The following is a 13550-nucleotide window of genomic DNA, read 5'->3' as shown; positions in this document are numbered from 1 at the left end:
ACAACTGCATACATCATAGGAAGTTGGTAATGATTCATTGAATCATAAATAATATTTTAATAGAAAGATAATATTCATTCAGCAAATTATGCATTTCATGAGCATACTGCTTGCTCATTGATTTATCACATGCAACTGACACCCAGCCAATAATATGGAATAGAGGCTACCGAGTTTTTTCTTTTCTGTAAAGACTGTATAGTAAATATTTTAGGCTTTTACTGGTCATAGAGTTTTCTGTACTAACTACTTAATTTTGATGTTGTATGATCCAGCCATTGAATATATTGAATGGGCATGGCTGTTTTCAAATGAAACTTTATTTGTAAATCAAATGGCAGGCAGATTAGACACACAAGTCATACTTTGCCAATCCTGATACACAGCCTTACTGGATAACCTCTGGTACTCCAGCTCCAGCCCATCCCATTAACTATCCCCTTATACTAAAACTAATTACTATCTTGACTTTCCACATCCTAGATTAGTTTTGTTCATAATTTTCATCTATAATGTAATGAAATATAAATATATACATTGCATAATACAGTATGTATGCTTTTATTTTGGAGAAGGAAATGGCAACCCACTCCAGTATTCTTGCCTAGAGAATTACGTGGACAGACGAGCCTGGTAGGCTGCTGTTCATAGGGTCACACAGAGTCAGACATGACTGAAGCAACTTAGCATGCATGCCTGCATTGGAGAAGGAAATGGCAACCCACTCCAGTATTCCTGCCTGGAGAATCCCAGGGACAGAGGAGCTGGGTGGCTGCCGTCTATGGGGTCGCACAGAGTCGGACACGTAGAAGTGACTTAGCAGCAGCAGCAGCATACTTTTATTTCTGGCTCATTTCACATTATCTTTAAGAGATTTTTCAACATTCAGTTCAGTTCAGTCGCTAAGTCGTGACTGACTCTTTGTGACCCCATGAATTGAAGCACGCCAGGCCTCGCTGTCCATAACCAACTCCCAGAGTTCACCCAAACTCATGTCCATTGTGTTGGTGATGCCCTTTAACCATGTCATCCTCTGTCATCCTCTTCTCCTCCTGCTCCCAATCCCTCCCAGCATCAGAGGCTTTTCCAATGAGTCAACTCTTTGTATGAGGTGGCCAAAGTACTGGAGTTTCAGCTTTAGCATCATTCCCTCCAAAGAAATCCCAGAACTGATCTCCTTTAGAATGGACTGGTTGGATCTCCTTGCAGTCCAAGGGACTCTCAAGAGTCTTCTCCAACACCACAGTTCAGAAGCATCAGTTCTTTGGCACTCAGCTTTCTTCACAGTCCAACTCTCACATCCATACATAATCACTGGAAAAACCATAGCCCCGACTAGACGGACTTTTGTTGGCAAAGTAATGTCTCTGTTTTTCAATATGCTATCTAGGTTGGTCATCACTTTTCTTCAGGGAGTAAGCATCTTCATTTCATGGCTGCAATCACCATCTGAAGTCATTTTGGAGCCCCCCAAAATAAAGTCGGACTGTTTCCACTGTCTGCCCATCTATTTCCCATGAAGTGATGGGGCCAGATGCCATGATCTTAGTTTTCTGAATGTTGAGCTTTAAGCCAACTTTTTCACTCTCCACTTTCACTTTCATCAAGAGGCTTTTGAGTTCCTCTTCATTTTCTACCATAAGGGTGGTGTCATCTGCATATCTGAGGTTATTGATTCTCTTGGCAATCTTGATTCCAGCTTGTGCTTCTTCCAGCCCAGCGTTTCTCACGATATACTCTGCGTATAAGTTAAATAAGCAGAGTGACAATATACAGTCTTGACGTACTCCTTTTCCTATTTGGAACCAGTCTATTGTTCCATGTCCAGTTCTAACTGTTGCTTCCTGACCTGCATATCGGTTTCTCAAGAGGCAAGTCAGGTGCTCTGGTATTCCCATCTCTTTCAGAATTTTCCACCGTTTATTGTGATCCACACAGTCAAAGGCTTTGGCATAGTCAATAAAGCAGAAATAGATGTTTTTCTGGAACTCTCTTGCTTTTCGATGATCCAGTGGATGTTAGCAATTTGATCTCTGGTTCCTCTGCCTTTTCTAAAACCAGCTTGAACATCTGGAATTTCATGGTTCACGTATTGCTGAAGCCTGGCTTGGAGAATTTTGAGCATTACTTTACTAGCGTGTGAGATGAGTGCAATTGTGTGGTAGTTTGAGCATTCTTTGGCATTGCCTTTCTTTGGGATTGGAATGAAAACTGACCTTTTCCAGTCCTGTGGCCACTGCTGAGTTTTCCAAATTTGCTGGCATATTGAGTGCAGCACTTTCACAGCATCATCTTCCAGGATTTGAAATAGCTCAACTGGAATTCCATCACCTCCACTAACTTTGATCGTAGTGATGCTTTCTAAGGCCCACTTGACTTCACATTCCAGGATGTCTGGCTCTAGGTGAGTGATCACACCATCATGATTATCTTGGTCATGAAGCTCTCTTTTGTAAAGTTCTCCTGTGTATTCTTGCCACCTCTTTGTAATATCTTTTGTTTCTGTAAAGTCCATACCATTTCTGTCCTTATTGAGCCCATCTTTGCATGAAATATTCCCTTGCTGTCTCTAATATTCTTGAAGAGATCTCTGGTCTTTCCCATTCTGTTCTTCTCCTCTATTTTTTTGCATTGATTGCTGAGGAAGGCTTTCTTATCTCTTCTTGCTATTCTTTGGAACTCTGTATTCAGATGCTTATATCTTTCCTTTTCTCCTTTGTTTTTTGCCTATCTTCTTTTCACAGCTATTTGTAAGGCCTCCCCAGACAGCCATTTTGATTTTTTCCATTTCTTTTCCATGGGGATGGTCTTGATCCCTGTCTCCTCTACAATATCATGAACCTCATTCCATAGTTCATCAGGCACTCTATCTATCAGATCTAGGCCCTTAAATCTATTTCTCACTTCCACTGTATAATCATAAGGGATATGATTTAGGTCATACCTGAATGGTCTAGTGGTTTTCCCTACTTTCTTCAATTTAAGTCTGAATTTGGCAATAAGTATTTCATGTTCTGAGCTGCAGTCAGCTCCCAGTCTTGTTTTTGCTGACTTTATAGAGTTTCTCCATCTTTGGCTGCAAAGAATATAATCAATCTGATTTCAGTGTTGACCATCTGGTGATGTCCATGTGTAGAGTCTTCTCTTGTGTTGTTGGAAGAGAGTGTTTGCTATGACCAGTACGTTCTCTTGGCAAAACTTTATTAACCTTTGCCCTGCTTTATTCCATATTCCAAGGCCATATTTGCCTGTTACTCCAGGTGTTTCTTGACTTCCTACTTTTGCATTCCAGTCCCCTATAATGAAAAGGATATCTTTTTTGGGTCTTAGTTGTAAGAGGTGTTGTAGGTGTTCTTAGAACTGTTAAACTTCAGCTTCTTGAGCTTTACTGGTTGGGGCATGGACTTGGATTACTGTGATATTGAATGGTTTGCCTTGGAGATGAACAGAGATCATTCTGTCGTTTTTGAGATTGCATCCAAGATTGCATTTCGGGCTCTTTTGTTGACTAAGATGGCTACTCCATTTCTTCTAAGGGATTCCTGCCCACAGTGTTGGAATTGTTCATTCTTTTCAGTTCTTATAATTGTATGAACATACCCAAAATTATCAGTTTTTATTTCACTGGACACCCTCATTGTGTTCAGGTTTTGGTTATAAAAAATGATGCTGCTATAAAGATTTTTATGTCTTTCAAGCATGCATATATACATTTTTGTTGGTTATATTCTACAAGTAAAATTTCTAGGTCAACTTTGAGATGCTGCCATTTTTTTTAATCAACTTATTTTAATTGGAGGCTAATTACTTTATAATATTGTGGTGGTTTTAGCCATACATTGACATGAATCAGCCATGGGTGTACATCTGTCCCCCCATTCCAAACCCCTCTCCCACCTCCATCCCCATCCCATCTCTCTGGGTCATCCCAGTGCACCAGTTTGAGTGCCCAGTTTCATGCATCAAACTTGGACTGGTCAGCTATTTCACATATGGTAATATACATGTTTCAACGTTAGTCTCCCAAATCATCCCACCCTTGCCTTCTCCCACAGAGTCCAAAAATCTGTTCTTTATATCTGTGTCTCTTTAGCTGTCTTGCACATAGGGTTTTCATCACCATCTTTCTAAATTCCACATATATATATATGTGTGTGTGTGTTAATATGCAGTATTGTTGTTTTTCTTTCTGACTTACTTCACTCTGTATAATTAAGCTTCAGTTTCATCCACCTCATTAGAACTGACTCAAATGTGTTCTTTTAAATAGCTGAGCAATATTCCATTGTGCATATGTACCACAACTTTCTTATCCATTCATCTGCTGATGGACATGTAGGCTGCTTCCATGTCCTAGCTATTGTAAAAAGTGCTACAATGAACATTGGGGTACATGTGCCTCTTTCAATTCTGGTTTCCTCAGTGTGTATGTCCAGCAGTGGGATTGCTGGGCCATATGGCAGTTCTATTTCCAGTGTTTTGAGGAATCTCCACACTGTTCTCCATAGTGGCTGTACTAGTTTGCATTCCCACCAACAGTGTAAGATGGTCCCCTTTTCATCACACTCTCTCCAGCATTTATTGTTGGGCTATGTCAGATATCTTTTCATGTGTTTAAGCACTTTGCTACAGATGAGCCTGTTTGCAGGACACAGGGATAGAGACAGAAAGAGAATGGACGTGTGGACACAACAAGGGAAAGAGAGTGAGAGGAATTGGGAGAGATGGATCGACATATATACACTACTGTATGTAAAATAGATAGCGAGTGTGAAGCTGCTGTACAGCACAAGGAGCTCAGCTCGGTGCTCTCGGATGACCCAGATGGGTGGAATGGGGGAGGGGTGGTGGGAGGGAGGTCCAAGAGGGAAGGGATATATGTAGACATATCACTTCATTGTACAGCAGAAAGCAGTACAACATTGGAAAGCAATTATACTCCAATAAAATAAAATGTAAACCCTCCCCCAAAGCATTTTTCATCTAGTTTCTTATGAAGTGTTCATTCCAAACTTTTCTCCATTTTTCTATTGCCTTGTTTGATTTTTCTTATCAATTTTATAGAGTTCTTTATATATCCTCTTCTTAATATTCATTTTCTTGAAAGTATGTTTTGATGGATGGAATTTCCCATTTTAATTTAGAGCAAACTTTTTTCTTTATATTTAGTGCCTTATATGTTAAATAAATAGTGGTTTATATTCCAACAACTCAAATATACTTCCCAGTGTTATCTACAGGAACTTTATTTTTTTACCGTTTGCATGTACATCTATAATTCATTTGGAAGAGATTTTTGTTTAACGTATGAGGTGGAGGTGATGCTTATTTTCTTTATCAGTTCAGTTCAGTTCAGTCTCAGTCGTGTCTGACTCTTTGCGACCCCATGCATTGCAGCATGCCAGGCCTCCCTGTCCATCACCAACTCCCAGAGTTCACCCAGACTCACGTCCATTGAGTCAGTGATGCCATCCAACCATCTCATCCTTTGTCATCCCCTTCTCCTCCTGCCCTCAATCACTCCCAGCATCAGAGTCTTTTCCAATGAGTCAACTCTTCGCATGAGGTGGCCAAATAGGAATATAAAATTAACCTAGCAACTTTCATTGAAGAGACCCATCTTTTCTCCACTGCTATATGGTTCCATATAGAGTGTCCATATATGTAATGTACAAGTTTTGTATTCTTTTCTGCTTTAATACTCCATTTGTCTAATTCCGGGCAAAAATCACATTGTCATAATTATTGTAGCTTTGTAACCATTCTGTGATTGAATAGAGTAAGACAACTTTATTTTTAAAAAATTATTGTGAACATTAGAATAACTAGTTAATACACACACTCACACACACACACCAATCTACACAGAAATTCTGAGGTTTCAGTGGGATTACACTGAACAATCTAGGGGAGAATGTTTCACAATAGTTTACTGAATCATTCAATCCATTAATATGATTTATACCTCCATTTACTTGGTTCATTTAGTTTCAATGTTGTTTTATAGTTTTTAGAGTAGAAGTGTTTTATACCTTTGTGAAATTCATTCTTTTATTTTTTTTGGGGGGAATTTTTTTCTTTTAATTAAAAAAATTTTTTTTCCTTTACATTATTTTACTTTACTATACCGTATTGGTTTTGCCATACATCAACATGAATCCCAGAAAAATAAATGACCCAATCAAAAAATGGGCCAAAGAACTAAATAGACACTTCTCCAAAGAAGACATGCGGATGGCTAACAAACACATGAAAAGATGCTCAACATCACTCATTATCAGAGAAATGCAAATCAAAACCACAATGAGGTACCATTTCACACCAGTCAGAATGGCTGCGATTCAAAAGTCTACAAGCAATAAATGCTGGAGAGGGTGTGGAGAAAAGGGAACCCTCCTACACTGTTGGTGGGAATGCAAACTAGGACAGCCACTATGGAGAACAGTGTGGAGATTCCTTAAAAAACTGGAAATTCATTCTTAAGTATGTGGTTTTCCATGTGTTTTAAATAAAACCCTTTAAATCTGCTCTTCTGGTTGTGGGTGGAAAAGATGAAAAATATTCTTTCTGTGGTGACATACCATAAATCTTATTTGTTGATTCATTTTGGTCTTCTTCTTAATCTATAAGGCTTTCAATAAATAATAGTATTTACTTTTCTTCTTTCCTTTCCATTTATTCTGTGTGTGTGTGTTACTTCCCTTTGGGTGCCTGGATTGGCTGGGTTCTTCTTTGCAATGTTGAATAAAATTGGTTTTATAAACCTCATTAGGAAGTATTCCTTATTTTCCTGTTCTCTCAAAGAGTTTGTGTAGTGGGAGCCTATAGTTTGGAAATTAAAGAAAACTGTTCTGTTTTCTTTCTGTCTGTCTCCCTTCCTACTGTCCTTCTCTTCCTTCCCTTTTCTCTCTCCCTCCATTCCTTTCTTCATTTTGTCCTTCTATCTTTCTTCCCTTTTACTTTTACGTCTTTGTGTTGGTTTGTACATATGAATATAATGTATTTGATAACTATGGGATTATTGAGCCTTTTTTCCTTTTATTACTATTCAAAACTGTGCTTTTTAGATATTTTCACATCTTATCTGAATTTTCAAAAAATTGGTATCCAGGTTTTAAAAATTGTTTTCTTTTACATCTTCAAAAGTGTCTGTTGGATTAGTAATGATGTCATTTCTTCATTCCTAATTTTGATTTTTTATGCTTTTCCTCAACTTTAATTGATCATTCTTTCCAGTCAAGTTTACTAGTCTTTCTAATGAGTTAACTTTTGTCTTTTTAATCTTATTTACTAGTTAATAGTTTTTAAACAAATCTTTTTTGCATTAGCATTTATTACTTTATTTCATTTTCTGGGGGTTTTTTTGGGGGGGGGAGGAAGAGATGTTCTTTACTTACTTTTCTTAATTCTGGAGCTAAATACTTAACTAACTTGTTTTCAGAGTTTCTTTTATTTCCTATTAGACTCATTTTCTGGGCTTCCCTAGTGGTAAAGAATCCGTCTACCAATGCAGGAGATGCAGGTTTGATCCCGGGGTCAGGAAGATCCCCTGGAGAAGGAAATGGCAACCCACTCCAGTGTTCTTGCCTGGGAAATTCCATGGACAGAGGAGCCTAGTGGGCTATAAAGTCCATGGGGTTGCAAAAGAGTCGGACATGACAGTGACTAAGTAGAAAATACTCATTTTCTACTAAAATTTCTCTCTAAGCCCAGTTTTAGCTTTATCTCCATTTTTCATTTGTTGGAGAAGCAAATGGCAAGAAGAGGAAATATATAAAGACTTTATAACAGAAGAAAAACAAACAAAAGTGTAGGACTTCATTCGTGGAGGGTGGAAGTGAGGTAAGGCATAATAGAACCTGCAAGGTGGTAACAGAGGCACAATTGTATGTACATAATTAATATTACAACTTTACTAACATGACTTTTCTACCATTGTGTGTTCAGTTTTACTAACTTTCAGGGGAAAATAACAAAGGAAAAAAATAATACTGTTTACAAAAAGCTCAGAAATGCTATTAAACTCCTAAATCCAGTCACCTTAAGATGTAAATGTTTCTACAAGATATGAAATAAGGCATAAAATATCTTTCCTTCAGTGCATTATCTCATACTCTTTACCCAATTCTGATCCTTCTTTCGCATGTCTTGGGGCTTGCCTGGTGTCTCAAATGGTAAAGAATCTGCCTGCAATGCAGGAGATGAGTTCAATCCCTGGGTCAGGAAGATTCCCCTGGAGAAGAGAATGCTTATCCACTCCAGTATTCTTGACTGGAGAATTCCATGGACAGAGGAACCTGACAAGCTAATCTTATGTCAGACAAAGGGGATGCTTTTGAACTGTGGTGTTGGAGAAGACTCTTGAGAGTCCCTTGGATTGCAAGGAGATCCAACTAGTCCATCCTAAAGGAGATCAGTCCTGGGTGTTCATTGGAGGGACTGATGTTGAAGCTGAAACTCCAATACTTTGGCCACCTGATGCGGAGAGCTGACTCATTTGAAAAGACCCTGATGCTGGGAAAGATTGAGAGCTGGAGGAGGAGGGGATGACAGAGGATGATATGGTTGGATGGCATCACCGACACAATGAACATGGGTTTGGCTGGACTCCAGGAGTTGGTGATAGACAGGGAGGCCTGGCGTGCTGCGGTTCATGGGCTCGCAAAGAGTTGGACACGACTGAGCTACTGAACTGAACTGAAAGGGGATGTATTTGGAAATGATATTGTCGGAAGAGACAGGAAAGCACTAAATTTTACTACTGTTTCTGTCCTTTCCTTTGTGTGTTAGTTGCTCAGTCATGTTCAACTCTTTGTGATATCATGGAGTGTAGTACACCAGAGCCCAAAGCCCATGGGATTTCCCAGTCTAAAATACTGGAGTGAGTTGCCATTTCCTTCTCCACAGGATCTTCCCTCTTAGAGTCTTGTAACCTTCATTATCTACCCTTGAGAACTTAAGAATTAGAGCTGGTGCTAGAAATTTTAGAATTCAAGTTCAGCAATAGCAGATCATAATACCAGAACTATAGAATCCCTATGTTTAAACCAGGACAAAAAAATACATTTATATGACATTAAGGGATTGAAGATTAACATTTCTTAGATTCCTTCAAATCAGAAGAATAAAGAGAGATTTTTTTTCCCAGGGCATCATGATTTTTTTTTTTTTTGTAGTAAAGTTTTTTTTTTTAAATTTATTTATTTTAATTAGAGGCTAATTGCTTTACAATATTGTATTGGTTTTGCCATACATCAACATGAATCTACCACGTGTGTACATGTGTTCCCAATCCTGAACCCTCATCCCACTTCCCTCCCCATACCATCCCTCTGGGTCATCCCAGTGCACCAGTCCCAAGCATCCTGTATCCTGTGTCGAACCTGGACTGGTGATTCGTTTCTTATATGATATTATACTTATTTCAATGCCATTCTTCCAAATCATCCCCACCCTCCCTCTCCCATAGAGTCCAAAAGACTGTTCTATACAACTGTGTCTCTTTTCCTGTCTCACATACAGGGTTATCATTACTATCTTTCTAAATTCCATATATATGTGTTAGTATACTGTATTGGTGTTTTTCTTTCTGGCTTACTTCACTCTGTATAATAGGCTCCAGTTTCATCCACCTCATTAGAACTGATTCAAATGTATTCTTTTAAGTGGCTGAGTAACACTCCATTGTGTATATGTAGCACAGCTTTCTTATCCATTCATCTGCTGATGAACATCTAGATTGCTTCCATGAATGTTTTTTAAAAGAGAATCTAATAAAACTTCCAATTCCAGTTGATTGTTCTTCAAGCTTTCATACTGTCACTTTACTAGGCACAAAGGTTATTTTATAACCTCACATATAACCTCTCTTACTCCTTTCACTGTTTCTTGCATCCCTTACTCCAGCTATGGTAACCATGTACAGTCCTTGGTGTATCAGGCTATGTCATATATTATTGACTTCAGAGGCCTGTGCCCTGGGCCTGGAAGATCTTTACGTTTTTACATGTTACATATTATTCTTAGTTCAAGTAGTTAGCTCTTCAAACAATTCTTTGAATCTGCAATTTGATCTAGGTATTTTTTTTTTTTTTTTTTTTTTTTTTTTTTTTTTTTTTTTTTTTTTATTTTTTAAATTGGTATTTTCTTCAGTGTCATATAGCCTTCTGGATATAATTCTATGGTAACACTCCTATTCACTGCCATTATTATATATATTTAACTTTATGTCCCTGACACTAGGCTATATATACTAGACTATAGAGGACAAGGATGTTTCTTATATAAACTTGTATTACCACCACTAAGGAAAGTGTAATATTACTCACAATAAAATGTTGAAGGAAGGGAGGAAGAAAGTAAGGTTATTTCTATCTAGGACATTGCATGATCAGACTCGCTACTCTGTGTTTGGCAATAGTTTGTAGAAAGCTTTACGGATTTGTTTGGTCTTCACACTATATATAATAGGGTTCAGCACTGGGGGAAATAGAAAATGGAGATTTGACATCAGTGTATGGACATATGGAGGAGCACTATGCCCAAACCGATGTACCAAAGCCAAGATGACCCAGGGGAAGTAGAAGATGGCAACAGCACCAAGGTGAGAGATGCAAGTGCCAAAAGCCTTTTGCCTTTCCTCTGGGGAGGCGATGCTAAGGATGGACTTGATGATCAGCATGTAGGAGAGGAAAATGCAGGGAATATCTACACCTGAGGTCAGAATGAGAGCAACTAAACCACAGATACTGTTGACCTTGATACTTGAGCAAGAACACTTAATCACATCAGGATGGTAGCAATAGGAGTGAGAAAGCACATTAGGACCACAGAAGGATAACCTCTTAAGGAGCAGGAGCAAGGGCATCAGGTTGACCAGCATTCGTACAAAAATTACCACACCAGCTTTGATGATTCTAGAGTTGGTTAGAATCATAGCATATCTTAGGGGGTTGCAGATGGCAACAAAGCGGTCAAAAGCCATGGCCAAAAGCACAGAAGATTCCATGAGGGTGAATCCATGCAGAAAGAACATCTGCAGAATGCAAGCATCCAGGCTGATGACCCTGGCATTGAACCAGAGGACACCAAGTGTTGTGGGAAGAGAGGAAATAGTGATGCCAATGTCGGTGGTGGAGAGCATGGAGAGGAAGTAGTACACGGGCTCATGGAGGCTGGAGTTTGTGATCACTACATACAGGATGGTGCTATTCCCCAAAAGGGCAATCACACAAAGGCAGCAAAAGGGGACAGAAAACCAGATGTGAAAAGCTTCTAGCCCTGGAACTCCAGTCAAGAAGAAAGTTGGGGAAGTGGAATTACCAGTCGACCGCATGGTGGCCTGAGTGAAATGGTATTCTCCTTCACTTGGTTCCTGCAGTGATACATTTCATTGAGTCAAAACTACTGTCTGTCAGATATTCTGATAATTGTTCTAATTATTATACCTCATGTAGTCCCTATAGACTTAGAGGTAGCTTTTATCTATCATCTTAATTTTACAGATAAATTTCAGTAGATTAAATTAACCCATTAAACAAGTAAAAGACAAGTGTGACTCAAACCTGTCATTTTTCCTACTCTGTCATACTTAGCATATGCTATGAACAGCAGGATGGAAACTAGGGTGAGGCAAGTAAGACATTTGCCTTGGGAATGGAATATAAGGATGGTGTTTAAAAAAAAAAAAACAACAAACAACAACAACTCACAGCAATTGGATAGATAACATTTTTATGCAATATTTTAAAAAGTCAAAACTAATGCAAAAATATCCATGACAAACAGAACATCAAAATTCGGAGCCAGAGCTGTGTCAAAGCACATTGGAGTCCAAAGCAAAATGAAAAATGTACATCACTATGTACATGTTTTTAAGCATTTTTTGATACTTAATATTTTCCAGAACATTAACATAACTTGAAAATGTTGACAAATAAAAAGTAATTGTATTAAATCTCACATTAGTATTTTATATTTAAATATTTTATTTATATCATAATAGAATTATAATTTTACTTCAGCTAATTATAAATTATTTATAGTTCTCACGTAACTCCAATATGGCAATTTTCTCAACTGAAAATGAGATAAGTGGGAGTTCCCTGGTGGTCCAGTGGTTAAGATTCCATGCTTCCAATGCAGGGGCATTGGGGTTTGATCCCTAGATCCCCAGCTGGGGAACTAAGATCCCACAGGCCACACAGTATGGCCAAAAAGAAAAGAAAGATAATAAGGTAAGCAAAAAGTAGGTTTAAAAATATATTGTTGATAAGTTTGCTTTCATTAAAACCAAGGGTTCTGCACAACAAAGGAAAATATAAGCAAGGTGAAAAGACAGCCTTCTGAATGGGAGAAAATAATAGCAAATGAAGCAACTGACAAACAACTAATCTCAAAAATATACAAGCAACTTATGCAGCTCAACTCCAGAAAAATAAACGACCCAATCAAAAAATGGGCCAAAGAACTAAATAGACATTTCTCCAAAGAAGACATACGGATGGCTAACAAACACATGAAAAGATGCTCAACATCACTCATTATTAGAGAAATGCAAATCAAAACCACAATGAGGTACCACTTCACACCAGTCAGAATGGCTGCGATCCAAAAATCTGCAAGCAATAAATGCTGGAGAGGGTGTGGAGAAAAGGGAACCCTCCTACACTGTTGGTGGGAATGCAAACTAGGATAGCCACTATGGAGAACAGTGTGGAGATTCCTTAAAAAATTGCAAATAGAACTACCTTATGACCCAGCAATCCCCCTGCTGGGCATACACACCGAGGAAACCAGAATTGAAAGGGACACATGTACCCCAATGTTCATCGCAGCACTGTTTATAATAGCCAGGACATGGAAACAACCTAGATGTCCATCAGCAGATGAATGGATAAGAAAGCTGTGGTACATATACACAATGGAGTATTACTCAGCCGTTAAAAAGAATTCATTTGAATCAGTTCTGATGAGATGGATGAAACTGGAGCCAATTATACAGAGTGAAGTAAGCCAGAAAGAAAAACACCAATACAGTATACTAACACATATATATGGAATTTAGGAAGATGGCAATGACGACCCTGTATGCAAGACAGGAAAAAAGACACAGATGTGTATAATGGACTTTTGGACTCAGAGGGAGAGGGAGAGGGTGGGATGATTTGTGAGAATGGGAATTCTAACATGTATACTATCATGTAAGAATTGAATCGCCAGACCATGTCTGACGTAGGGTGCAGCATGCTTGGGGCTGGTGCATGGGGATGACCCAGAGAGATGTTATGGGGAGGGAGGTGGGAGGGGGGTCATGTTTGGGAACGCATGTAAAAATTAAAGATTTTAAAATTAAAAAAAATAAAAAATAAAATAAAAAAAAAAAAGAAAACTGGTATAAATAGAATGGATAAACAAGATCCTATTGGATAGCACAGGGAACTGTATTCAATGTCCTGTGATTAATCTTAATAGAAAAGAATATGAAAAGGGATGTATATGTTTATGTATAATGGAGTCACTTTGCAGTACAGCTGTGATTAACACAACAC

At 38.4% G+C, this 13550-nt stretch overlaps 1 protein-coding gene across 1 annotated transcript; it reads right to left on the bottom strand.

Annotated features, from left to right (window-relative positions):
* Positions 1 to 10399: 10399 nt before the first annotated feature.
* Positions 10400 to 11335, bottom strand: LOC101118050 (olfactory receptor 51F1-like). Its single transcript, XM_027979866.2, has one exon. It carries the CDS (start codon positions 11333 to 11335, stop codon positions 10400 to 10402), a length of 936 nt encoding a protein of 311 aa, XP_027835667.2.
* Between the last annotated feature and the right edge of the window lie 2215 nt (positions 11336 to 13550).

The sequence above is a fragment of the Ovis aries genome, chromosome 15 (assembly GCF_016772045.2).
Source record: "Ovis aries strain OAR_USU_Benz2616 breed Rambouillet chromosome 15, ARS-UI_Ramb_v3.0, whole genome shotgun sequence".
NCBI classification, from domain to species: domain Eukaryota; kingdom Metazoa; phylum Chordata; class Mammalia; order Artiodactyla; family Bovidae; genus Ovis; species Ovis aries.
The sequence above is the reverse complement of the archived record's forward strand: the minus strand, read 5'-3'. Positions and strand labels throughout refer to the sequence as shown.

Excerpts from the sequence above, each read along its gene's own strand:
- LOC101118050 (XM_027979866.2), bottom strand. The coding sequence starts at position 11,335 with ATGCGGTCGACTGGTAATTCCACTTCCCCAACTTTCTTCTTGACTGGA.